At 45.3% G+C, this 26,714-nt stretch overlaps 1 protein-coding gene across 7 annotated transcripts; it reads left to right on the plus strand.

Moving 5' to 3' along the window:
- The first annotated feature begins 331 nt into the window (after nucleotides 1-331).
- LOC146359568 (uncharacterized) lies at nucleotides 332-25,908 on the plus strand. Of its 7 annotated transcripts, none has more exons than XM_084827619.1 (6): nucleotides 367-469; nucleotides 3,706-4,077; nucleotides 6,830-7,015; nucleotides 24,903-24,980; nucleotides 25,228-25,304; nucleotides 25,532-25,907. In XM_084827619.1, exons 3-6 carry the CDS (start codon nucleotides 6,995-6,997, stop codon nucleotides 25,722-25,724), a joined length of 369 nt encoding a protein of 122 aa, XP_084683745.1. In that variant the 5' UTR covers nucleotides 367-469; nucleotides 3,706-4,077; nucleotides 6,830-6,994; the 3' UTR covers nucleotides 25,725-25,907. The 7 variants fall into 7 exon arrangements, with proteins under 7 accessions (XP_084683741.1, XP_084683742.1, XP_084683745.1 ...); XM_084827617.1 differs by having other exon boundaries at nucleotides 3,706-3,794; XM_084827620.1 differs by having other exon boundaries at nucleotides 3,706-3,794; nucleotides 25,438-25,901.
- Nucleotides 25,909-26,714: the final 806 nt, after the last annotated feature.

Below are 26,714 nucleotides of genomic sequence, written 5' to 3' on the forward strand. Positions count from 1 at the left end.
TCCTTGCTTTTTGGTTCCCTTAGTCCAGGTTTCATTACAATTTTCTTGCACCCAGTGAAGTCAGTTTTTCCCCCCTTCTAACACCTCCACTACTTTGTTCTCTGAAATGAAACCAGCGCCAACAGTCTTGCAGCATAAGACACACAAAATGCAGAGACGAGGGTGCTGGTTTTGCAGCAGCAGTAGCAGCTGCTTATTTTCAGGCAGCAACGTTCTCTTTCTCCCCAAATGTTCAGCCTGCTGTGTGGAGGCTTGGTGTTTACAGTTCAGGGCTAAGGAGGAGGAGGAAATATTTTGCCTATTGTTCAGTGACGTCAATGGCTTAGCTCCCAGTCACTTGAGGGACTCTGGTGCTTAGCAAATGTCAGAACAGTGCTTGCTACAGCATGTGCCTACAAAGCGTCTGCTTGTTACAGGCTATCTTTCTAAGGCCTCAGTCTGGATAGAACTGGCGTGTGTGAGGGAAAAGGTATGGAAATGGCAAATTGTAAGTTTGTTACTTGCAGAACAGCTCTTATTTCCTGGCATATGGTGTAGGGGGAATGATTCTAGACAGCTTTCTATACAGCACCATAATACCACTCTTTCCAATATCATTTTTCTTATTATTTTAGAAAGGAAAATAGAGTGAATTTGACAATGAGAAGTAGCTATTCATAATGTGGAACTATATTAATTGTTTCCTAGTTGTGGCCAGCTGTTCATGGATGAGCTAAATTGTGATTGTGACCTTCCTTTATCTCCCCTCCCTACCTCACCACCCTGTCCCAGAACTGAAAACCGGTGGTGGAAATATCCTTGTAAGTAACAATATAGGAAATAATGCTGTTGGTGTTAATGCTCAGTAGTGATCAAAGAAAGTTTCATGCCCACCTTCAACCATTTTTGTATTTTATTACAAAAAGCATTTGCCTCCCCCGACCCAATCTTTTTTAAAATTGTGTGCAGAGGCAACACATGCATATCCACTCGACTTCTGCGCACTAACAGGAAATGACTTTTGTAGATGGAGGTGTTTTCTATAGGTCAGTGTCAATTTCATAGTGGTCCTTAAGGCTGTGATACTCATCACTTGGTTGGAATTGTGCTCTCTTGGAATCAGTGAGATTTTGCTTTCATGTAAATATGGGTATGAAGGCATTTGGCTAAGAATATGAATGTGATTCCCGAGGAACTTTCATCAAGGTCACAGGAACTCAAGAATACGCTTTCCATGTTGCCCATGTCACAGGTAAGCTTTAGCACTTTCGGATCTGCTGTGTTTATGTGATTAAACGCTTTGTTCTTCATAAGAATAAGGGAAAATGCAAGACATTACGAGGCAGAGGCAGCTGCCTCAGGTGGTTGATTTGGAACATGAGAAATTTCCATTATTTAATGTATTAGTAGATTTTTTACAACGGAGTGGTGGAAGAAAATTTTCTCTCTCAGGTGCTACTCTTTCTTTTTTTTAACAAATCTGAAAAATATATTCCACAAATGCTTAAACTGTTTATCTTATCTTGTCTATATGAGCAGAGGCAGTGTAGCTGGTGCTATGTCTTTTGGATAACATAAATTACCTTGTAGGTAAGAAATTAACTTCAGTTCCAATTTCAAAGGAAATTAATGCTAGGGTCAAAGTAGAAAATGAACTTGCCTAGGCACATCTTCTTCCAGTTTTTGACTAATTATCTTGCCTTTGCTCTGTGTGGAAAAGGGAGCTGGCCAGGGTTTCAAAGCAAGTGAGCTCTAGCACAGAATCCAGTCTGTTTGTGGAGAGAAAGAAACTGGGAAAGAGAGGGAGTGCCAAGAAGCTGCCGTTGAAAAGTGGACCACAGAAGATTATTTTAATCTTGTTATTTTATTTATTAAAATATTTATTACCTGTCTTTTGGCCCAAACAGGGCTCTCAAGGCAGTGTATCAAAAGAAAAAGTACATTAAAACAAATTCAAAACAATAAACCAAATTAGCAGCCAAGCTATCATTAAAACCTCAGAGACAAGAATCAACTCCGTATTTTTTTAAAAAAATAAAAATTAAAAGCTGAACAGAAAAGTGTCTTCACCACCTACTTAAAACTGAGGAAAGATGAGTCAAGTCTCACCTCCCTAGGGAAAGAATTCCACAGTCAGGGTGTTCCCACAAAGAAGGCCCTGTTCCACATTCCCACCAATCTAACCTCCCTTGGTGATGGGACACACATCAGGGCCTCCACAGAAGTTAATAAACTATGGCAGGTTCATATGGAAGGAGGCACTCTTTCAAATATCTCAGCCCTAAACTGGATTTGACTTCCATTTCAACGAGACTCATATCAGCCCACCAAGTTTGAAAACTGCTCCAATGAGTCAGAATTCCTCCAGGTTTTGTTTGTTCGTCCCAGCTAAGCAGCTTTAGCCTCTCAAGAACAGGCATAATATGGCAAGGAGTTATTTTATAACTCTTAACTCTTAATTGTTGGTGCTGAACTGATTTCATCTTCCATAGTCTTCTGCTGTGTTTGGGTTACAAGAATGATTTCAGAATGCTGAAAAAGCCCTATTCAGGTGTTCAAAAAAGGGTTAAAATCAATGTGTGAGGAGAAGGAGAGCTCCAGCTTTGCCCTTCTCCCTCACTGTGTTTATCGCCCTCAACTCGTGGAGGGTGACATTTTGGAGAGCCTCCTGTACCTGTGGAGACTTTCCACATGAGCCAGGACACTGGAAAATCTGCTTTCTGGCTTGTGTGGAGAGCCTCCACGGATACAGGAGGTTCTCCTCAGATACCCTTCACGAGTACAGAGCAACAAAGGTGATGGAGGAGAAGGGCTGGGCTGGAGCACTCTTTCTTCTCACACACTGATTTTAACCCTTTTTAAAACACCTGAATAGGGCTAATATTATTCATTCATTCATTCATTTGTTCATTACTATGGAGGGGAGGTATGTAAACGTTTTTGCAATTCCTGAATATTCCAGATTTACATACTGCATCACATCTAGGAAAGATGGGACTACTCACTTGGTACAGTACATCCTTACTTTTCATTGTTTGATGTATGTATTTTAAACTAGCTTGGTGTAGAATGTTAGCCGCAGCTAATGGTCTCAGAAAACCAACAGCAGCAAAGTAGGGTCCAATGCTGTTTTGGTAGCAAGGTTCTACTTAGGTCATCGTAACAGCCCATGAGCTTTTCTAAATAAACCTATTGTTTCACAGTGGTTTACTCAGCTATGGGACTTATTATAAGACCCTGCAGTGCCTCCATTGTGGAAGGAGGGGGCTGTTACCAGATTAGCATTCACTACTGGGAACAAGACATCACTCTGTGTAAATGCTCAGTAGCTTCTCCCTTTATCACCTGTATATGTGGTGTATTCATCCTATCTTGTGCTATTGTTATGGCATGACATGGCATGAGACCATGAAATAGGGAGGCTATAGACAGAGAAGAATAGAAGGGGGAAATCATTCTTTCTTTCTGAGCTTTCCATCCAGCCCAGAAGAAAGGAAGGGGGATGATAAAATATTATGCTTAGTCGCTAAACCAGTGGGGAACATTTCAGACCACGTATGCTTGCCTGCAGATATTCAGTGCTGGGGCAGTATTTGCTAGCAAACTGATCTGGCAAGATCTGGTGCAGTCAAGAAGCGATATTCTATAGCCTGAAACCATAGCCAAGATTGGTATACATTTCTTCAAGGCCATCAGTTGCATTAACACTTCTGCTTTTTATATTAGGAGTGGCGTATGTGCAGCAAACTAGCTGGGTCAGTGTGGTATGGCAGAAGAGAAATGGCAAATGGGGAAGAGAATGATCCACGCCCAAGGTCTGTTTCTGGATGAACAGGAAAAACACTCACAGTTCATCAGTGGTGTGCTGTTGTCTCATTCTTCCAAATACTGAATTCACTTTGGAGCAGCTGCTGTGTCCATGCAAGTGGTGATCTTCATCCCGGTGTCCGTTAACTCCCTGGGTGTCAACACTGGGCCACAGGCAGTTAAGAATGCAGAGATTAAGGCACAAATCTTGGCAGGACTGGGACCCGAGCCAGGGAGCAGAGCTGGGGCAGATCCAGAGGAGGATCCTTCCACAGGCAGAGTCAATTCCAGGTTAGGGTCTTAGATGAGAGCTTAACCTCAAAAGGGATGTAACAAGGGAGTAGGGAAGCACCAGGCAGAGTGGGAGGGAGGAGGAAGCAGCCTAGAACGAGGCCAGGGAGCCACAGAGACAGGTTACTCCACCAAAGAACCCAGCCTAGTATCACCCAACTCACATCAGATAAAGATAGGGTGACCACTTGAGAAATGGCAAAAAAGGGGCCAAACAGGACACTGATTTGCCTAACATTTGCGTATGCTGATTGATATGTCTAGATATAAACTTAGAAATAATTATAATTTAAATAGAAATACAGTACGTCTCACCATAGTGTGGAAGACTGTGACCAGGGGACCTGTGTGCCTTGTTCAGTCTGCTGCCCAGGTGCTAACTCTTCTTATGGTTCATTATCTTTAAACTGGAATTGTACTGGAGAGCCCTTCAATTAGAGGATGCCTTCAAACAGAGAATGGTCCTCTGGCCCATCAAAGAGAGGACTGTCCTTTGTAATAGAGGACATCTGGCCACCCTAGAAAAGCTGAAGCCTGGTTCAGATAGTTGGTGAGTACATAACGGCTGTTGGCATGTTGATAACCTTGCAGAGATCATGCAGTGGCACAGGTTATAGGAACGGGACAATTTGAAGGAGCATGGCTGCTTAAGAAAGGGTGCCATCGTTGCAGAGATTGCAGCGTGGGTCCCAGAGAGAAGGACTGGTGCCCTCATGCTATCTCCAGTGGCAGCCCCTCCCCATATTTCCATGGCCAGCTGTGTGGTGACCAGTGAATGCTGGAACCAGCCCTTAGTGTTCCCAGCATTTCTAAATGATGCACCGAGTTACGTAATTAGTCACTTGGAGGCATGTGACGCAAGGATCTTTCCCTGGTATTTCTATATCTCCAACAGGCTGCCATGCATTTCCTCTGTCTTGCACCATCCAAAGAGGACCATAAGACCTCTTCGTTTCCTCTTCTTGACTGCTCAGTGCTCTCATTAAACAATACGTCAAACATTAGGCAGATTTTGAATATAAGTGTAGAGGAAGGAAGCTTGTCATCACTCATAGGGAAACAATGAATTGTACCCAGTGGCTTGATAAGAGTCCTCTCTTCACATAATATAAATAACTAGACACTTGGCTCAAGCAGGCTTTGCAGAGATAGGGACGTGCTTGAAATCTGTCAACGTAAGGATGATTGACTGTGAGAATAAAATGCTGCTTTAGTTCTTTAAGGGAAGGTGGGAAGCCATGACATTTTGGGCCTAAAAGAGTGGGAAGTTGTAGAATATCAATAAAAGAGATAAAAAGAGGGGTGGGGTGGCGGGAGAGAATGAACAGTTCAGCCACCACCACTTCTGCTTATCTTGTATTCCCTGTCTTTATGTTCCTTCTTCGGGCAACTTTCTTCATTTTTCTTCCCTCACTTGCATTGCTGTGTTATTTTCAACAACTTTTATCATTGATGCTACTTGCAGGAAGTAGGGATTGATCAGGAAACATTTAGCCACCTAAATATTAAACATCTCCCAACCATCCCGAGGACCCCTTATATTTTTTTTCCCCACTGGACAATTCAGAACTTCAGTTGGATCATAGCAAAAATCTCACAAAAACCATGGGCGCGCGCATGGGGGTGGAGTGTGGGGTGGGGATGAATAGAAGAGCCACATACAGGGAAAAGCCACTGAGTTTATACTCAGCTCATTTACTTGTCTCCCTTCTGCAGCCTTCCCTGGCTAGATGTGTTGGACTACAAGTGCCATCATCCCACACACACAACAGCCATGCTGGGTAGCGATGTTTGGAGGTGTAGTCCAACACATCTGGAGGGCACCTGATTGGGGAAGGCTGCCCTAGTGCAGAAAGTAGGCTCCAGATGTTTTGGACTTCAGCTCCCAGCATTCCTGACCATGCTGGTAGACCATGCTGGCCATGCTGGTAGAGGTATCTGGTAGCTGAAGCCCAAACCATCTGGACATCTACTTTCTGCCACCCCGCTGCCGTAATGGGTGCCCATTTAATAAAGGGAACTCTACTCTATGGCATTCAGCTGCTACTGAGGAAATGCAAACCCTGCTTTGGTAGTGGGGTTCCCGGTACCAGTTCAATAGCAAACGACTGGCCAAGACTGTTATCTCCAGTGCACGTAAAAGTGAGTCTCACAAATAGGGATGGCAGAGAATTCCGCCACGGATCTTGGTGAGGCCGAATGCCAGTGCATTCGGCCCCCCGAAATCCGTCGCGGAACGGCCTGCCACCCCCCACGGATCCCCCCCAAGATGAGAGTTACCTGGGGCGGACGTTTCGGATGGCAGCGGCTCCAGCAGCGGCTTTGGCGGTGGCGGCGGCTGGTCTTCCGACCGGCTGCTGCTGCCGCCGCCATTTACAGTCTGTGTTTTTTTCTCCCCCCCCCATAGATGTGATAGGCTATGTAAAGACTTACGTAGCCTATCACGTTTGGGTAAAAAACAAAACAAAACACGCTTATGCAAATAGCGGCGGCTACGGCCGCCGCCATTTGCGTTCCTTATTTTTCGCTGTCTTAGTCTATGTAAATATTTACCTAGACTAAGACGAAGACAAGAAAGGGGAACGCAAATAGCGCCCAGTACACTATTTGCGTTCCCCTTTCGTTTCTTCGTCTTAGTCTACGTAAATATTTACGTAGACTAAGATGGCGAAAAATAAGGAACGCAAATGGCGGCGGCCATAGCCACCTCCATTTGTGTACGCGTTTTTTTAAATTTTATTTTTACCCACAGCCCTCCGCGGCCGGAAATCCGGCTGCGGACAGCCCTGGCCTGGCCGGCTGCTCTGTGGAGCTGCTGCGGAGCACATCCGGCCGTTGAGGATTCCGGGAGGAAGACCGGATCGCCTCCCCCCCCGTTGAGGATTCCGGGGGGAGGGACGGAACGCCTCCCCCCCCCATGAACAGAATCTGCGGAAAGGTAAGTGACTTTCGTACATCCCTACTCACAAATCAATAGCATAATGGAGTCACCTTTGAGATGGAACACTACAGCCTGTGTATGTGTGCGCACATTTGCACATAGGCTCCCAGATGTGGAACGAATCATGATTTGAATAGCAGAGATGGGTAGCGAAGTAGACTACAATTATGCTAACTGCAATATAGAGCTAGATTCACAATTGTGAGGAAATGCTAGTAGACTTTTAATTGTCTGTACTCACTTTAAGAATCAGGATTGTAAAAGGTACCGGGCATTGTTTCAATCAAATGCAGCATCCCGGGTAATACACGGAGAAACAGGAATGAAAGACTCTGCATCGGATGCCATTCCAAAGGCCAAACGACACATTAGGCTGAATGCAAAGTGAACAGCTATGTCATAATTTGTCCTAAAGTATATACAGGCATGTGGGGGGGGATGATTGTTACTGGGACTCCAACACACAGGGAGATGGGTTTTGTTTTTTCCCTCCCCAGCTGTGATCAGAATGAAAATCCCGCTCCCCGCCTTGTGCACAGCTTTGAGGCTTAGGAGTTTGTGTGGCACCAATGGGAATTTTCCTTCTAAAGGCACATGACGTGGGGAGATTTTTGTGGCTGAGAAAGGAAGGGATAAATCTCCCCTCCCTGAACTTGTGGTCTCAGTGACAAATGAGGATGTAGGGCTCCACCTGTAATTAATTAAAGAAAACCTGAAGACGTTGCTGTACAACACGCATTCAGGGTAACGTGGTTTGGCACTAAAGCAGGCACCTATACCTATAACATTTAATGCAGGATCCAGAGCACTTTCCACCAGCGGAGGCTGGTGGCTCCTATTTCAGTGGGGCAGTGAATCTGCTCTCAGTTTCAGTCAGAACCACTCAGAACTCTAAAGGAGCTATCTACAGCATTGAAACCCTATCCCCAAAATGGTTTCAGCACCATGGATAGCTCCCTTAGAGTTCTGACTGGTTCTGACCGAAACCCAGAGCGGATTTACCGCCCCACTGAAATAGGAACCACCAGCCCCCACTGCTTTCCATCATAGAGAAATTGTGTTTGTGTAAGTGTGCTCCAAATGACAAAGCCTGCCTGAACACCATTACTTTTAAACATTTCAAGTGTGATGCATCACAGCTCATTCATCCCTATATATTTGAATAGATTGGTTTAAATTGCATTAGCCAGTTCTTAAGGTGCTTTGAGACAAAAGGTTTCCTGTACCCTTCTCCAGGTGTCAAGAACATTGATTCAGCATGTTATACCCTTGTAAGATGCTGGATCCGTGAGATCTCACCTACCTGCTTTATAAGTGTGTTCTCTTCCAAATATGACATGCAGAAACTGAGAGGGAAGTATTGTGTACATCTGACATGGGAACGAATTCTTCATTGGAATGGAACATTGAATAACCTTTTGGGGCCAGTGAGCACATTCGAAATTTTGATAGTGTTGTGGGTGCTCTCACAAAATGGCTTCCATGGAGATGGCTTGCCCAGTCATAAAATGGCTGTCATTTTATGGGCTGGGTCAGTCACAAACACTCATTTCGTAGAAGGCAAACTGGCACACCTAAAAGAAAAGTTACTTGCTCAAGAACCTAATACATGGTGGGGGGTTTGAGCAACAAACACAAAACCACTCATTTAAACCCAAATAAAGATGGCACCGGAGAGCGGAACTTTGCTTTGCAGCATGCCAGCCTCCCAGTTAAAAAAGCATAGTAAAAACATTCTGCGATAATAAAATAAAAATCAGGAGGGGCACGGAGCCTGGCAGGAGCCAAGACAGGTGTCTGGGGGCATATTCGTAACCACAGGCCCCATGCTGGAGACCTCAGATTTACACAGTATTTCTGGGCACACCCTGATAATAGTAGCTAAGGATAGCATGAGCATGATTATTTTGTCCCATAGTGCATCTTTGGCAATCATGCTGGCATAAATACATGAATAGACTGCAGCGTTGAAGTACAAGAAGCAAGGTGGCAGAAATATGTTAGTCAACTTCAGGGCTAGGAAAAGCAGCTAATTGCTTGTAAGGCATTGTGACAAAAAGTAAAAAGGGGTGTGTGTGTGTGTGTGTGTGTGTGTGTGTTTTCAAATGAGAATTTTATAAAGAGAAGGGAATATAGGGAAACTGGTCAGAGCCTATTTAATTCTCATTTTGATTATCAAATATTTATTATTTATTATTAAATTTATTAATCGCCCATCTGGCTGGTCACCCAGCCACCCTGGGCGATGTACAACATACAATAAAACAGTTTAAAACAATAAAATTCTACAATAAAAACATTTTCTAAAATACCCTAACCCACCCCAAATGCCTGCCTGAACAACCACGTTTTTAATGCACGACGGAAGCTCATTAAAGAGGGGGCATGGTGGAGTTCCCTAGGGAGGGAGTTCCACAGAGTGGGGGCCACCACAGAAAAGGCCCTCTCCCTCGTCCCCACCAGTCTAGCTGTCCTGGCTGATGGGACAGAGAGAAGGCCATCCGAGGCTGATCTTGTTAAGCGGCCTGTCTGGTGCTGCTGGAGGCGCTCCTTAAGATAGGCTGGGCCAGAACCATATAGGGTTTTAAAGGTCAAAACCAACACCTTGAATTTGACCCGGAAAACAACTGGTAACCAGTGCAACTCCTTCAGCACTGGAGTGATGTGATCTCGCCGGCGGCTGCCTTTAATCAGGCGAGCTGCTGCGTTCTGTACCAGCTGCAGCTTCCGAACCGTCTTCAAGGGTAACCCCACGTAGAGCGCATTACAGTAGTCTAAACGAGAGAAGACCAGGGCATGTACTACCGATGGGAGCAGATGGTCGGGAAGGAAGCGGCGCAGCCGCCGTATCAGATGGAGTTGATACAGCGCTGTCCGGCTCACAGCTGACACCTGAGCCTCCATGGACAGCTGGGAGTCCAAAATGACCCCCAGGCTGCGGACCTGGTCTTTCAAGGGTAGCCGTACCCCATTCAACACCAGGTCAACATCCCCCAGCCTCCTCTTGTCTCCTAATATATACCTATTGTATAGCATCTAGTATTACCAAATAGTTTTCAGCTTTGAAAGCATTCCTAATACTCAACTAAGGGAGTCATTTGATAGTTAGGGCTCCCTGATTATTAAAAAGACAGGCAAATTCAGGGGTCTCTGAAGTGATTTGTAACCTCATATTTGGATGGAAACTCTTGCCACTCCATTCCCTGAAAAGAGTGCACTTTGTGTTCAGGCCTGACTAGAAGATCCCGGAGGAGGAGGAGGAGGAGGGATGCTGGAGAAATTCGAGATGGACTAAAATGAGCTAGGATTTCTAAGAATCCAACCTGCAGAATCCACTGAGGAGCAACCCCCTCAGGCCGCATGGAGTCTGTGGACTTTCGGATGATTTTTTTATTTTCCCGAGATTTACTCATATAAATTTGTAGGAGAATACATAAGTTTCTGCTGAGGAAATGTTGAATGGAATGGGGGACAATACACTAATTGTTATGTACTAAGGTAAATTATGTAAATACTTATGTAAATACTTACATAATTATTTGCATATTTTTCCGCATGACGAAACAAAAAATTCGCATCCATCTGTGGGCAGATGATGGAACAAAGGCACCTGACAATCCACGAAACACAGTCAGAGCAGATTTCACACAGTCCATATATCCCGAGGAGGAGGAGGAAATATCTGTGTTGCCTAGACTGAACAGATACTCAAAACATGGGCAGCTGATGACATTGAGAGTTCAGATGGGGAAAATGTATGAGGTTTTCACAGGTTAGCCAAAAGCCATCCCAGCTGAGCCTGTTTTCTTCATCTGTGATTCTTGCGACTCACCGCTGTGGTACAAAACTGGAATAAATATTGCACCTCAGACAGCACAAATTGAAATCAATGCATGAATCCTACATTGTCCCCTTCTTTCCATTCACCCTTATCACAACGCCTTTATTTAGAAAAGTATACAGCATGCATATTGCCCTGTACACATTTTGGTACAACTTATTTCCATCTTTTCAAGGTGCTGGCTTAATCCTTTTGGAAAAACATTTTATGCTTTCTCTCGGTGCCAGGAAAAAAAGTGGATTGGATATGAGCTCATAGACACCCTCTCCTCCCCTCCCACACACATACACACACAATTGTAAGAACTAGAAAAGGGCTTGGGATAAAAAGAAATGTTAAAGGGACTGTTAAGAGTCGGAGGACTGAAAAGAGACCAGAGGGCCAAAACAGATATTACTTTAAATCCCAGTCTATCAGGTGCATCCTTTTGAATGTGTGGTAGGTGCAGAGCTGCCAATCTGGTGTCAGTAGTGCCCTAGCGGCCTCTTTCAGTACACTCCAATAGCCAACTTAAAACACAGACGAAAGAATTCTTTTCAAGGCTTTAATCCTTTTACAACTTACTGACTCTTTCAGATGCTAATCACCAGCGACTAAGCAATGAATAGCAGAGTAGCCTATGCTCCGAGTAGGCAGTTGATCCCCGTTTGAAGGAGAATCACTTGAAGACCCTGAACTTATGGGCTAGGGAGAGATCCTCCCTCTTTCCCTTGGGTCCATGGGAGGCGGCCGTTGCTCGCGCGCCAAACGGGCGCTACGCCTCCTTTCCGCGCCCTCCATCGCTCGTCGCTCCCTGTGTCTGCGTTGAGCGTCTAGCAAGCCCCCCTCCTGCACTTTCTCACTGCCAGGGTCACTATCTATATCAGGAATGCCAGCAGGAGGAATCTCTCTGCCAGCTGCTGTGCCTGTGAGGGATGAGCTGGCTCCTCTCCCACGGATTGCTGACCCTCCTCAGAATCAGAACTGCTCTGGGGTTCTATCGGCTCAGTTTCCACCCTGACATTTGGATCTTAATAGTCCCTACCCCCCATGCTACAATCCTGACCAAGGTCCTGTGCCTACTCTAGAGTAAACGTGAAGAAAAAGAAAAGTAGCTGCTAGATACGGATTTAAAGTAAATGTCTGTTTGGGGCCAGAGTTAGCCCACAGCAGGATAGAAGCTGTTCCCCTTCTTTATCCACTGTCTGGTTATAGAGCCACAAACACAGGTTCAGTCCCCGGCTTTGGCTTCTCCAGTAGTGCGAGGAAAGAATCCTGCCTGAAACTTTGGAAAACCACTGTGAGTCGGTGTTAGTAATATTGGGCTAGATGTACTGAGCATATATTCAGTATATGGCAGCTCCCTATGTTCCTAACACAGCATAGGTGGGATAACTTTCTAGCGTTCTACCATTTTAAGCAGGAAAATTCAATTCCTTATACAATTGTGTATTTATTCTATCAGGATGAAATTGGGTTAGAATCTTCTTCACGAGGAGAAATCAGATGACAAAAGGCTGAGTTACAGCAATTTTTTAAAAAAGAAAGGAAGAACTTGTCTGGAGGTGTGAGGGTCCTTTGTTTCAAACTATATTTTGCCTGTAAATAATGAACCTTAAACTTACCTTTGAAATTATTTAAAAATTTAGAAGTTCTCTTGAATTTCATTTGTTTGGCAAAAATTCATTTTAACATTTAGGGATTTAAACATTCCCACTAATCAATGGAGAGAAAGAGTGGGGCAGGTTAAGTAGTGCAGGACATTTGGATGTAGTGAAGACAGAACAGAATGAGGGAAGAGGACAGACATCTCCTGAGTTTTTATTTATTTATTTTTAAATACTTTTAAGCCTCCATTTAGGGCCAAGCTCTCACAAGTAGGGATGTATGAAATACTTACCTGGCTCCGTGCCAGGCAATCTGCAGTGGGGGGGAGGCGCTCTGTCCCTCCCCCTGGAATCCTCCTCGGCTGGCTCCGCTCTGTGGCGACTCCGTGGAGCTGCCGGCTGGGGCCACCCGCAGCTGGACATCCGGCCGCTGGGCTACACGGGGACGCAAATGGCGGCCGCTGTAGCAGCCGCCATTTACGCCCCTGTCTTTTGCCATGATAGGCTACATATATATTTACGTAGCCTATCATGGCAAAAGACAGGGGTGCAAATGGCGGCCGCTACGCCATTTGCGCCCCTGTCTTTTGCCGTCTTAGGCTACGTAAATATATACATAGCCTATCATGGCAAAAGACACGCACGCAAATGGCGGCGGCTACGACGGCCGCCATTTGCGTTCCTTTCTATTGCTGTGATAGGCTTGCGTATATATTTACGTAGCCTATCACGACCTCTGCAGGGATGCAAATGCCATCCCTGCGTTAGCTGTGATAGGCTACGTAAATACTTACGTAGCCTATCACGGCATTCATGGGGAGGCGAATGGTGGCCGCAGATGCGGCCGCCATTCACAAAGCACCAGTGAACGGCAACAGGTAAGGTCTGTTCCATGCGCGTTTCACGGGGTGGGGGGCTTCGCTCTGCCACGGATTCCGGGGGGCCGAATGCGCTGGCATTTGGCCTCCCTGGAATCCGTGGCGAAATTCTTCGCCATCCCTACTCACATGGACAATTCCATCATATCCATGTAGAATCATGATAAAACCCAAACTACCATACACCAACAAACAATATATAACAGGGGCAGGCAGGCTTCAGGCTTGTGAGATCTACTCTTGGGATGGGTGTTTTAATTTGAACCTGCAAGTTACTCTGCCACTGGATTGTTCTTCTTCAGGATCTGCCCCAGCACCACCTCAAACAGTGCTGGCTCCATGTTCTTGAGGGTCCTTGGGCAAGACACCCTCAATGGCCCCCTGCCCTTAGTGAGTCTACCTTCTTGCCACCATTGTCACCAGCTGCTATTGCTCCTCATCCTCTTTCTCATCATTACTACCTCTTGCTTACCTGGATTCAATAGTCTTATAGGCCCCTTCCAACCCTACTATTCTATGATTCTATGACAGTGTCATGAGCGCTCTGGCAGCTTCTCCCAGTAAATTTCCAATAGCTAACTCAAGACACAGACAAGAGGATTTCTTTTCAAAGTTTTAATCCTTTTACAACTTAATGACTCTTTCAGATGCTAATCACTAGCTACTAAAGCAAGGAACAGGGTAGCCTAAGTTTCAAGTAGTCAGTTTATCCCTGTTTGAAAGAGAGTCACTTGAAAACCCAGAACTTATGGGCTAGGGAGAGATCCTCCCTCTTTCCCTTGGGTCCATGGGAGGTGGCGGTTGCTTGCGTGCCAAACAGGCGCTACACCTCCTTTCCGCACCCTCCATCGCTCGTTGTTCTTTGCATCTGCGTCGAGTGTCTAAGAAGCCCCCCTCCCGCATTCCCTCACTACCTGGGTCGCTCTCTATCTCTGCAATGCCGGCAGGAGGAATCTCTGCCAGGTGCTGAGCCTGTGAGGGGTGAGCTGTCCCCTCTCCGACGGACAGCTGTTCCTCCTCAGAATCCAAACTGCTCTGGGCTCAGTTTCTACCCTGACAGACAGGTTGGGAGCCAGGGAGCAAGTAGGCAGTAGCATCTCCTGTTCGTCTTTCTCAATACCGCTGTTGTTTGGACCAGAGTGAGAGGCAGGTGAACAAGCAGGTTGCAATGGTGAAGAGGAGGAGCAACTCCAGGAAGTTCTTGCTAGTGGGCTTCTGCTGGGGTATGGCCCTTGGCAGGTGCCTGAGCATGCCTACCCTTGACATCATTGCTGTCCTCAAGTGCCAGTCCCAACCCTGCTGGGACTGACAGTTCAGCTCCGTGTATGCTCAGATGCCTACAGTCTAGTGTTGATTTGTGCAGTCCAGAAGGACACCAGGGAATATAGGGAAGTAAAAGTAGGCACACTGACTAAAATATACTTGAAGCAGGGAAGAAAACACACACACACCTCCCTTGAAGATGTAGGAAGATGGGAATGTTTAACAGCTGGCAATTTTGGGATATACTTAAGATGGCAAGAAAAATTAAATTCATAGGAGGTGTTGAGAAGATAAGTATGACATGGAGACTGCCAGCAAGAGTTCAAAAGTATACGAATACTGAAGAACACACATGGTTGCAAGGAAATACTGCTGAGCCATCAGGACTGTGTTGTTCAAATGCACCAGAGTTTCCAGATTGCTTTGGCTGTTGTTTCTCAAGAGGTGGCCCGAGCAAGCAGTTTTCCAAGAGTGGAATATCAGAGTGTGTCATGGATCAGGAAGGGGATCCCATTGCAGCGCAGTGTGTGGGAAGCCAACCAAGGGGAGCCTTATTTCAGAAAGCCTTCTTGCCAGTGCTCTTTTGAGAGCATTAAGTTCATTCAATCAAAATATATGTGCACATAAGAATAATATATTTTCCAAGCCGAGTTTTTTTGGCATTTGCTGCAGCTCTCACACTTGAACAATTTAAGCCAGTCTTATGGAAATTACTGGGAGTATCAAAGTAGCACATTTTGTTTGTAGAGATTTGCTGTTCTCTGCTTTTTCTGGACCAAAAAAACACAAGTGCCAAAGATGAACTCTGTCCTTAAAAAGAGAAAACATCGTCAGAACTTACAAAGCTTCTGTCCCCATTTAGAGGATAGTAAAACAATAACTTGATTGGCAGCAGCTGAACAAACTCCACATAGTGGAAAATAGTTATTCTCTCCTGTTGTTTCTGTTTGCTCTTCATCTGAATACACACACGCACATAATAATAAATACAGCTTAATGCATTCTTAGTTGCCACTAGAAATCTTCTCTCCCCATCTGATGATCATTAAAGGGGGAACAACTCTTCACTTCTCCATTCTCTTGCATGAGTGGTAAATTCCTTATGGCCACAGCAAATATGTCCTAACCATTCCAAAGATTGTTAGTGTACATGGAGGGTAAAGTCCCACAGCCCCAGCTTAGAATGAATTAAACCACTACAAATAATATTCAACCATACAAATTTTGGGGGAGTTTTTATTGCCAGTTTGTGGTTTTATGTTTTAACATCTTATATTATTAATGGACCCAAACTCAAGAAGATATAGGACCTATTCACATAGGTTAGGAGGGAGGAGGGTGGTTAGGAGAACTATGGGGGGAGGGTAGCAAAACCACTGCACACGGGCCTGTCAGATGACCAGGAACCACACGGCACTGCATGCCTCCATTATCTCCCCTCCCTCTGTAGTTACTGGGCAAGCTTACCTGAGTGGTTAGGGCACATCCCAATGTCATCCCCAGTGTGAACAGGCTCCCAGCAGCCGTTCTATCATCCCAAATGGCTGCGCGACGATAGAAAAAGGCCATAGTGGCTAGAGCGTCACCTGCAGTAGCAGGCGCGGTAGCCAGTGGACTCTATGGTTGAGACATGGAAGTCCTCTGGAGCCTGTTTTAACCACCAGAGGGCCTGCCAGATGACACGGTAAGTCTCCCTGGGGCCCCTTAACCCGTTTGCAGGGGGTGGTTACCCAGGGTGGCTTAGTAACCACACGGAAGGAATGTAGTTTTCTCCCCACACACAACATGCAAAACCACCGTGGTTACCAGAAATTCTGCAGTCACCATGGCTTAGTGTGACATCTGAACAGGCCCATACAGTTTGTTGATGAAACAAAAAAGCACTATAAAGGTGACGGTGTGACCTTTTATACAACGTGTAAAAATGGAGATTAAAGTGGGGGTGGGTGGGGAGAGAATGTCTTTGTATGCCAGATCAAGAGCAACTCAGGCTGGATTCTGGGGACAGTTAGTGTGTGAGACATGGAAACTGAAGTTGTAAGTGGATAAATGGCAGGAACAGTGCTGTAGTGGAGCCAGGGCTCACAAGGATGACAGCAACGGCACTTCTTGATTATCAGGGACGCTGATGTCACCTGCCTCCACCACCCTTCTCAGAGTTCCCTGTTCCTTCTGAGCTTAGCTGTAATTTGCTCACCAGCTGGGGGGAAATGGATTTTCCCAGCAACAGTAACTTGTTGCCTGTTGTAATGTGAAGTATTCTGGGTTGGCTTGGTCCTCAATGGGCAATAAGACCCATTTGGCTTGACAAAAAACCTGCTATTGGAGGAGATGAAAACCGCTGGAACACAGCTGCCTGCATTTTTGGAGTCTCCTTGGGGGCGTGGACAGCCATGGTGTGCGTCTGCACTTCAAAATTTACCACTACACAACTGAGCAGGAAGGAAAAGATTAAGCCCCGCACTCCTACACTGTCCTGCCATTCTCAACTACGGCCTCTGAGGCTGCCATCCAATAAAAATAAAACAAAAATCCACAGGGGAAGAAACATGTAACTGGGTGCAACATGTACTTTGATCCTCAAGAGTTCAAGAAAAATATGAAGCTATTCAGGATGAGGAAGACCTGAAAACACTACTGCCTGACTCACTCTCAATTTTCTGACACCTGTCTTTGAAAGGGACCCTGAAACTGTGGCTATACCTGTGGGGTGAGCAAGAAGAGGCAACATTTTCTGTCATGGTCTGTGTGTCCATCCCCACTGGTACTGTCAGTGGCAGTACACAGCACCCAGGCCACTTCTCAAGCGCTGGGGAGGGAAGGCTCTAAAGGACGGACTCTCACAAGGCACAGGATTTCCAGTATCGCATGAGATTTGTGGGTTAAGACTTCAGCGAGGCCTATATTAGTCAGCCAGCCAGGCAGTGAAGCCCACCCACCATCAGGATTCAGGGGGGCATTTGCTGGTCATCCAGCTAGGGGCAGGAAAGAATTGCCATCCAGACTGACAGAGGTTAGGCATATTTTTTGCTTTCCCTGGATTATTGCTTAGAGTAGCAGTGGTGAACCTGTGACCATCCAGATGTTGTTTGACTCCAGTTTCCATCAGCCCTTGCCAGCATGGTCAGAGATGATGGGATATGTAGTCCAACTGCATTTGGAAGGCCACAAATTATCTATTCCTGGTCTAGCATATGTACATACATGTATGCAGTCCATAACAGTCACAACTTTCACAGGTAGAAAGTCAAACTGGGAATTAAGGCCCAAAGAAAATGACATCAGACATGCCTGTAATTAGAGGCACAGAAGTCATGTGGGGACCAGCAGATTTTTGGCAACCATGTTTAGCCCAAATGTAAGCTCAGAACATAAACTCAAAACATTGGAATTCCCTGTGGCAGAAGACTCTGGCTTAAGTTGGCTGCCTAAGGAGTAAAAAAATGGCATGTACAGCTTAACCAGCTCCTCAGGCAAACAAAAGTAGTAGAAATGATGATTTTTTTTGCCCCATGGGTGTTCACAGAAATAATTGGGAAGGGGGGGAAAGGTCTATGGTTTGTAACTACAGGTTGACTGGCAGTTGATTCAACTATTTGCAGTCCATACAACTGAACCTCACACACCATTGCATGGTGCCGAATCGACTGCCTCTAGATAAGGCACTAGAAAGACATACATCTTCAATTTATCCATTGGACAACAATACTGTGGAACTCTAAACTAAATTAAGAACTCCTAATGCTGAATTTCACACCTTTTACACAGAATCTGTCTTGGGGCTCATGTGCACCAGGCTTTTACCCCGGTTCTGCTCCATCCCCAAGTGGATCATGTCAGATGACACAGACCACCCCCCCCTGAAGCTAATGCAGCATTTCTTGCCCCAAATCTGGGGGTTTTTGAAACTCTATTTGTGGTAGGTTTTCCAGTCACGGTGGCTTCAGTGCAGTTTGGCAGTCCATGTGACCTCAGCTGGCTTCAGCATGGGCTGGTGGAAGCTGTGCTGATTTGCAGAAGAGTTGCATGAAGTGGGGACTTATGTCTTCCAGGAAGTAACTCATTGCCTTGGGGATGGGAGTCATCCCTGCTGCTTTGAAAGGACGCTGTTTCGACCCTGCCCTCAATTGATGCCTGTCCCTTTAAATGTTCTCTGAGTGTGGGGGGGAGCATAACAAACTGTTATGTATGGAAGTGCAATTTTAAAAGATTTTAAAAGCTTCACTGACTGGGGGGAGGGGGCAGAGAGCAAGCCTCCTCACTTCCCCGCACCTACCCATTTGATGATGTTCAGTTCTACTCATTTGCCTCATACAAATGGTGTTTTTTTAAAATGTATAAACTGAATTCCTGGCTACCATTTACCCCGGGGTGAGCTAACCCGATGAAAATCCGTATTTAAAAGGAACCGCCTCAAAACCCGTTTCCATGTAGATAGGCTCTTGGCTGTGGTGAATGCCAGACATAAGATCTGAAACCAGTCAGACTTTTTTTGTTAATGCTTCTCTGTCTCTAACATAAAGGAAAATGTAATACACAGTGGATCATTCTTTAAACAAACACTGGAGTCTTTGAGGGTCTTGGCCAAAATGGTCAATAACTTCTTTTATACATTTCTCCTTGGGGAAGGTCTTCAACTTTTCTCTGTGAACACTCAACAAACATAAGCCAGACAATCAATTTTCACTCATTGTTGAATGTAGCCATGTCTTCACCCTGCACAAAGTGCGAAAGGATCATTCAACTATGTATGTTGTAACTGGGAGGGAAAGAGCTGTATGGATGGCCATTTTAATAGCAGGGAGCAGTTTGGTGTGGTCCAATAGTTCAGTAAAGATCATGTTGCATATGTCACACGATGGTGGGTGCATTTCTTTGGTATTTGTTTTTGCCCACAACTCATATGAAGTAACAGATTCAGCCTCAAAGTTTTCAAATTTGTAAAGTTCCTGAATGGAATTAACATGGGTTTGAATGTCTTTTTCTTCAGTGTGGTACATCTGAGATGGATGTAGTTTCAGCAAACAGTATGCAGGTTGGTTTTCATCACTGAAATAAGTTCTCAGAGAGGCAATAAGCAAATCCAGGCAGGGATTGTAGATGCTGTCCTGGTAGAAGTCTTCTGCAGATTGGTTGGGATGACTGACATGGTTTTTCTGTTGTATGGTTTTTCTAAGTGCTTTAAGGGCACAATCCTATGCAGGTTTAGACAGAAAAAAGTCCTACAACTCCCAGCATTCCCCAGCTAGCTGGCTGGGGAATGCTGGGAGTTGTAGGACTTTTTTCTGTCTAAACCTGCATTGGATTGTGCCCTAAGTTCTACTTTCACCAAGTTTCTGTTTCTCAAGAAAAGAATTTTCACTACCCATTTCCTGAGAACTTTGTCAGCACGTTTGGTTTCTATTCTCGGCCACTGCCCCCACCTGCCCGCCGAAAAGCAAAGCTAGGTCCAGCAGCACCTCCAAACTCCTCACTTGATCACAAAAAGGCACCACAACTCCTTTGTTTATTGTTGTATAGGTAGAAAGAGGGACTGCAGAATCAACAGGCCTCCAACACAACTGTTCTTTAGTTCAGCACACACAGAAGACAACTTAGCAGAAGCTTCACCCACTGTTGGTACTCCTTGTTTCAAAACAATAAACTAAGCCACAGTGCCCCTCCACCCCGGATATGCAACATTTATATTATCATTGTATTTCTAGGTTTCCAAATCTTGCAACATTTGCAGAAGGAGCAGAATTAGATCAGAACACGCAGCATTCATCTGAGCTGCCTGCTGGACCAGGAAGGCTCTCTTCCGGAATAGTGCAGGTCTGGCAGCCACTATCATAGGAGTGGTCTCAGTGATCACCCTAAACCTCTTCTTGACTAGCTGGATGTGTGTGCGTCTGTGTACAATGAAATAAATACATTTAGGATTCGGGGTGGGGGGGAAGTGACAGGGCAGGAGGACATGCTTCATATTTTGCCTGCCATCCATTTCTCCACAACAAATGCCCTGGCTTTCTCCCTAGAGGGTTGAAGACACTCATTTTACTCTTGGAAATGTGTGATTTGAACACTGCTGGGGGTTGTGGGGAAGCCATGGGGAGGTGATTTGAAGCAGGGAAATGAATGCTGCTCCTTCTCCATTCAGAATGTTCCTCTCCCAAGAAAGCCTTTGCATGTAATGCTTCAGAAGACAGTGCAGGACAGGCTACTGCAAAGTAATGGAATACAGTGCGCCATGCAGAGTAGGGAGGAAAGAGCCTTCAGCAATAATACACCAGTTTGTGTGTCTCTGTATGTCAGCCTGTGATCCTTGGTATGATGTTGCAAACACTCGAATGGGTCTCTTCAAGTGTAAAGTGCTGGAGAATATGCACTCTCGGTTTTCATTAACCTTTTCTCTAAACTTATCAATGCCTTTCTTTCTCCTTCCTTTTGAAATTATACTCTGCCCCATTTACTAAGAACAGCAGCATTTCAAAACAGATGGCTCCTTCCACTCTTAATTTTTCTCTTTTTGCCATTAAACCTTTCCTTTTAAGTCCAATTTTTCACGTTATTTGTAAAAGTCATCTGAATAACGACACTTGGATTTCACTCCAGCCATTGGAGCTGACTGATGTTTGCCATTACCATGACAACTCTTATGATGGCACAAATTTAGAGTATGAGGACTTCAGTGAAGAAGGAACACAATGGCATTCTGGACTGAGAACTGGGGTGGCACCAGGGCAATTAGAATGTCTACAAAAACAACACCATTGTATATTTATTGTCCAACAAGAATGAGACTTAAAACCTACTTGTTTTTTCAGATTAAAAAGCCTCTAGTATTTGTTATATACCAGAAACTACTGTTTAGAGAGAAACAATTTTTTTTCAAAAGTCTCTGCGATACCTTTGATGGATTGCATACTGGATTTTTTCAATTTTCAGCCTGCTTAGTATTACATACCATTTATAAACTGCACTTTCCATTCAGCAAATGCTATTCCTGATTTGGCCCTTGGCATTTTTTTTTTTTTTAAACATTCAGCGATTAGGGGGGGAAAGAATTTTATAGAAAGAACCTCCCCAAAAGTTTGGCATATATTGTCTGTGAATGTCTAAGAAAAAGATAATAATCTGATGGACAATTCCTCATCTCTCTCTTTCGCAAAGTATCTGGCTTTGATACATGTGTGGAAAATTTTAAAAATATCTTGGGGATTGTTTGCATATTAAAAAGGGGTAATGTAATTATTGTGTCACTTTCTTCATTTCTGTATCATTTCCATTTCAATTCCCAGCAAAGTATATTAATTTAATCGGTGTCTCTGCCTGAATTCACCCAGATTCCACATGTTTAGCAGCAGACATTTATGCAAACTTTTCACCCTCTGATATTTCTCTAATGGGACTTCATTTACAAGGCCAGAGTTTATAAGATACAAAGCAATTTCAAAGAAATCTGTTCTACATGCCTTGCTGATTATTAACAGCACCATGCTTTCTGTATTGAATCATAGAATCATAGAATAGTAGGGTTGGAAGGGGCCTACAAGGCCATCGAGTCCAACCCCCTGCTCAATGCAGGAATCCAAGTCAGAGCATCCCTGACAGATGGCTGTCCAGCCTCATCTTGAACGCCTCCAGTGTGGGAGAGCCCACCACCTCCCTAGGTAATTGGTTCCATTGTCGTATTGCTCTAACAGTCAGGAAGTGTTTCCTGATGTTCAGCTGGAATCTGGCTTCCTGTAACTTGAGCCCATTATTCCGTGTCCTGCACTCTGGGATGATCAAGAAGAGATCCTGGCCTTCCTGTCTGTGACAACCTTTCAAGTATTGGTGCAACTTCTCACAAATTGTCCATTGCCTCTCATAACATCCAGAGTGTGGGTAGGCAATATTGTGCCCATGAGTACCAGCGCAGCCCTGGACACCTCTCTTTGTACCCGCCAAGGTGCCCCACCCCCACCCCTACCACATTTTATTTTTTCAAAAATTAACAGGTTTTCTTACTAGCAGCTGGGATCACTTCAAAGCAAAGTGAGGGCCCCCAGCAGGTGCCATCTTCATTTCCCATGAATGCCTCTGGGCCACATATGGGGCTTAAAGTCATTCTTAGGAAATGAAGATGGCAGGCAGCTGCATGCCACTGCTTTCCTCTGCAGCCTGCTCAGCCACCATAAAAGAAGGGGGGGGGAGAAAAAGAGATTGACAGTTCTATCTGGTATGCTGGCGGAGGGCTAAAGAGACCAGCGAGGGGCTCGGGAGAGCATTGGGGGGCTAGGAAGGGCAGTGGTAAGCCACCTGGGGGATCAGGGAAGCCAGCAGGAAGCCAGTGGGCAGGGACATAGGGAGAGCAGCAGGAAGCCACATCTCCCATGGCTGCTATTTTGTGGTGGTGCCCAGGAAAGTTTCTCAAATTGTCAAATTGCCACATGTCCTGAACTAGGCTTTTATAAAATGTCTTGGTAGTTCGTTTGCTTATTTGTTTGTTTGTTTGAAAAATGAAGGGACAAAAAGAAAATGCTAGCCACCTCAATTTAAAACTGGCCATATATCTGCTTGAAGTGCACAGAAAGCTGTTTTATAATGTGAATTTACAGCCATTGCCCTAAGAGAGTTACATTTCTTGCAGGCTAGACACCGAAACATTCCAGCTGAGTAGCTAAGGAACAAATACCTAAAGAAACCTATCACAGCCCCCTCAGATTTTGATACTAGGAGTGTCAAACTATATATGGCAGATATTGGGTGGACACCAAAAACAATGTCCCCGTGTCATGTTCTCTTCTCTCTTTATGTAATGTGTTTTGCTTACTTGTGACACAATAGCCCTAAGCAGGCCAGGCATTCACCTGCAACACGAGTAGGACTACAGGGATGGGACATGTGCAGGGATGCACGCCCTACTACAATATCATAGCTCAGGAGTGGGCCAGTTCCTGAGGTCGGGGGGGGGGCAGTTTTGCTCCCTGAATCCCTGCTGCAGGTTGTAGTTTGCAGGGCACCCCCTTCCAAAAAGGGCCAAAATCACTGGCAAAACGCTCTTTAGTGCTACAATGGTTAAATTTAGCTCCAAGCTAATTTGGCTATTCCATAGCCTCTACAGGCACCTTAAAAAAAATTAAAACAATGAGGGGCACCAGAGGGTGGCAGGGGCTGCATGGGCCACATGTTTCCCAGTCCCATCATCGATTTTCACACATTCAGTGCAAAACCCTGAAAAGGGGCTTATAATCATGCTTGGTTGAATGTGCTTACCAAGTTCTCACGATCAGGATCCCTGACAGGGCAGGCTTTCCCCCACATCAGTGGTGCAGAGGTGCACCACAACCACTGATTTCTCCCTAGTACTATCTACCATCTGTCTTGACATCCACAACTTTACATATCCAAACAGTTAGACATTTCTTAGGACTGGTTACACGGTTAGTTACAGGAGACAATGGGACCTGCAATGCCTTCGGGGGCATGAAAACACACAATGTAACTCACATCATTGGTAAATAAAAGTACATAGTAGGAGAAAGTGGATAATGCAATGTGAGGAGGCCATTTTCAGCAACTTCTCTCTGTTTTCCATAATGTATAGTTTGGTGTGAAGAGTTGTTTGATTGTTCCAGAAACTCCCCCCCCCCCAATCATACAATCTGTAAATTCAGAAAATTCATCGCTCTTGGGACTTTTTTACATTAGTGGGAACACTCAGGGTTATTTCAGAGATCATTTAGGGTGCACATTATGCCCTAATTCAAGTTACAGTAGGTGAAGGGCAAGAAGATATGGCAAAAGCTCTCCTGCACTGGAACACCAAATACAGCACTACCATGAAAGGTACACCAACAGAACTGCTCAGATTCACTGGTGGAACATCCCACCAGTGCAGCTGCTGTGCTGGCAAAGGTGCACCAGCAGAATGGCTAAAATGAGGTGGAGTTGTAGACAGATACACCTTCAAACAACAACTATACTCCTATTGCAACTTTACACCAGCCACAAACTTGGCACAAGGAATGTCCTTCTCATTGAACTGATAACTTCCCTGTCCACATTGTCATGACAGAGCATAGGACATGGCACACATCAACACACCCCATCACAGCACACCACCACCAGCATATAAAACTCACACAGGAAGATCAGAACTCAGATGAGATTGCGTGTGGCACAGGGCTACATCTCCGTGGCCTTGTTTCATGCACACTTATAGCACACGAGGGGAAACTCTGGTGAGGGAAAACAGGAGAAAGGGCACTTTGCACGAAGCATCTTGGCCTCACAACACACATGGGAACTTCACCTCGTTGCTAACACTTTTCTGCCTAAAACCCTAACAGGTACCTCAACCTGAGATTCCAGGTACCTGCTCCACTTCAGTCACTGGGGATGATGCCACAACAGAGCACACCACACAGGTAAGGGGAAGGGGGTGGAACCATGCTGCAAATATCTTCGCCCCATCCCCAGTGAATATGCTGCCTTGTCTGAACAGTCTTGCAGTAATCTCCCCCCCACCCCCGTAACTGCAGGGAGCAGTGTCTCCCACACAGGGGAGGCGCTCACTCCCTTATGCAGGCACGCTTTCTGTTGGCAAAGGCCAGGCTTGCTGGTCCAATGGTTGCCACTGCTTGCCAAGTACTCATGAGCAACTTTGCCTTGCAGGATGACAGCCCAGATAAATGGAGCAGAAGTCAGTCCTATAGATGCAGAATTCCACTGCAACACCCAAGAGGGAATGGGTGAGTCTCTGATTACAATCACTGCATTCCCCCCCTTCCCTTCCCTTCCCTTCCCTTCCACAGGGAAGGCTAAGGCAGTATTAGCACTGAGTACTCAGGTGCCACAACTCCCTCTTCCCTCTTACTCTTTCAGAAACACCTACTGTGCATCCAGGAACAGGGATAATGTTTTCCAGCTGCTGACTGTGGCTCATTATTCTTTCTGTGTCTCCCCTTATTCTCCACAGCCCACTCTCCCCCAGGTCCGGGATTCATCCCACACCCTGTTCCATGCAGACCACAAGGGTGACCCCACCACATGACCAGCAGCAGTCACCAGGATGTTCCTGGCTGTTCCTCCATGCCATTGCCAACCTACTGGTTGCAGACAGGCTCCTGTACCTTTGCAAGCTCCAGGACAGACAGCTTTGCAACAGGTAAAGGTGTTCCTAACATGGAGCTGGTGCCATGTAGAACACTCCACCTGCTACCCTGCTGTCTGTTGAGCAACTGGCCAAGACACAGGAACCCTGGTGGGGTGGCTGCTTAGCAACCCCACACATGTGTCTTTTCCTTTCAGGATCCACTCTGTTCCAATGCTGAGCAATAAAGGCTTTGACTTTGCCTCCTGTGTCATTCTTTTGTTGCGAGGGAGTGGTAGGTGTTTTGAGGGCATGCCCCCTTTGACTTGAGTTCATTGGCTCCCTCCACATGTGGACAATATATGTGGACATCACTGCTGGCACAGCCCCAATTGGTGGGCATGATCGTGTTTCCATGGATGCTGGTGACGTGGCTGCCATTTTGCCCTATTAGGGGGTTTTCTGAGTTGTGTGTTTCCCCCTTCCTCCTGGGCTTAGTGGGAATAGGATACAGAGGGTGTTACACTAGTATAGTAGTAGTATATCCCCCACCCCCACCCCAGCATAATCCAAGAATAAAATTTCTGTGGCCAGCATTAAAAGCTTTGTAAATAGGTTCCAATTTATTCTTGAAAATATTATTTCCATCTGGGATTGTCCACTGTGAATTTATTGTCCATTGTGAACTCTTATCCAGAAGTTATTTTTGAAATCCTAAGCAATATCTCCCTCCAAATCCAATGGTATCATTTTGAAGGGCAAGATATACTTTTAAGAAGGACCTTTTTTTGTGGATGCTCATGCTTTGCTTTGCAGACAGAATAAAAGTGTTCCAGCCATCATATAGATAAGCAGGACCAAGGGAAAATTGGCAACCCTATCTTCGATTTGCTGCATTTCTTAATGGATCTAAAAATTCTTACATAAAAGTGCAACAATCCTACTATGGATTTCCTGAAAATCTATATAGGGATGAAAGGGTTGAACCCAAAGACCCTCATATTTGCACACAGTATGAAATATACTAGCAAATTCATTCATAAAATAAAATCAACAAAAATCCAACAGC

The sequence above is a fragment of the Heloderma suspectum genome, chromosome 1 (assembly GCF_057233095.1).
Source record: "Heloderma suspectum isolate Gila_16-S chromosome 1, 16-S_ref, whole genome shotgun sequence".
Lineage (NCBI taxonomy): Eukaryota > Metazoa > Chordata > Lepidosauria > Squamata > Helodermatidae > Heloderma > Heloderma suspectum.

Excerpts from the sequence above, each read along its gene's own strand:
- LOC146359568 (XM_084827615.1), top strand. The coding sequence starts at position 362 with ATGTCAGAACAGTGCTTGCTACAGCATGTGCCTACAAAGCGTCTGCTT. Across the intron at positions 470-24,902 it reads TGGCGTGTGTGAGGGAAAAG|GTACCTCAACCTGAGATTCC; the intron begins GTATGGAAATGG and ends AAACCCTAACAG. Across the intron at positions 24,981-25,227 it reads CAACAGAGCACACCACACAG|GATGACAGCCCAGATAAATG; the intron begins GTAAGGGGAAGG and ends TTTGCCTTGCAG.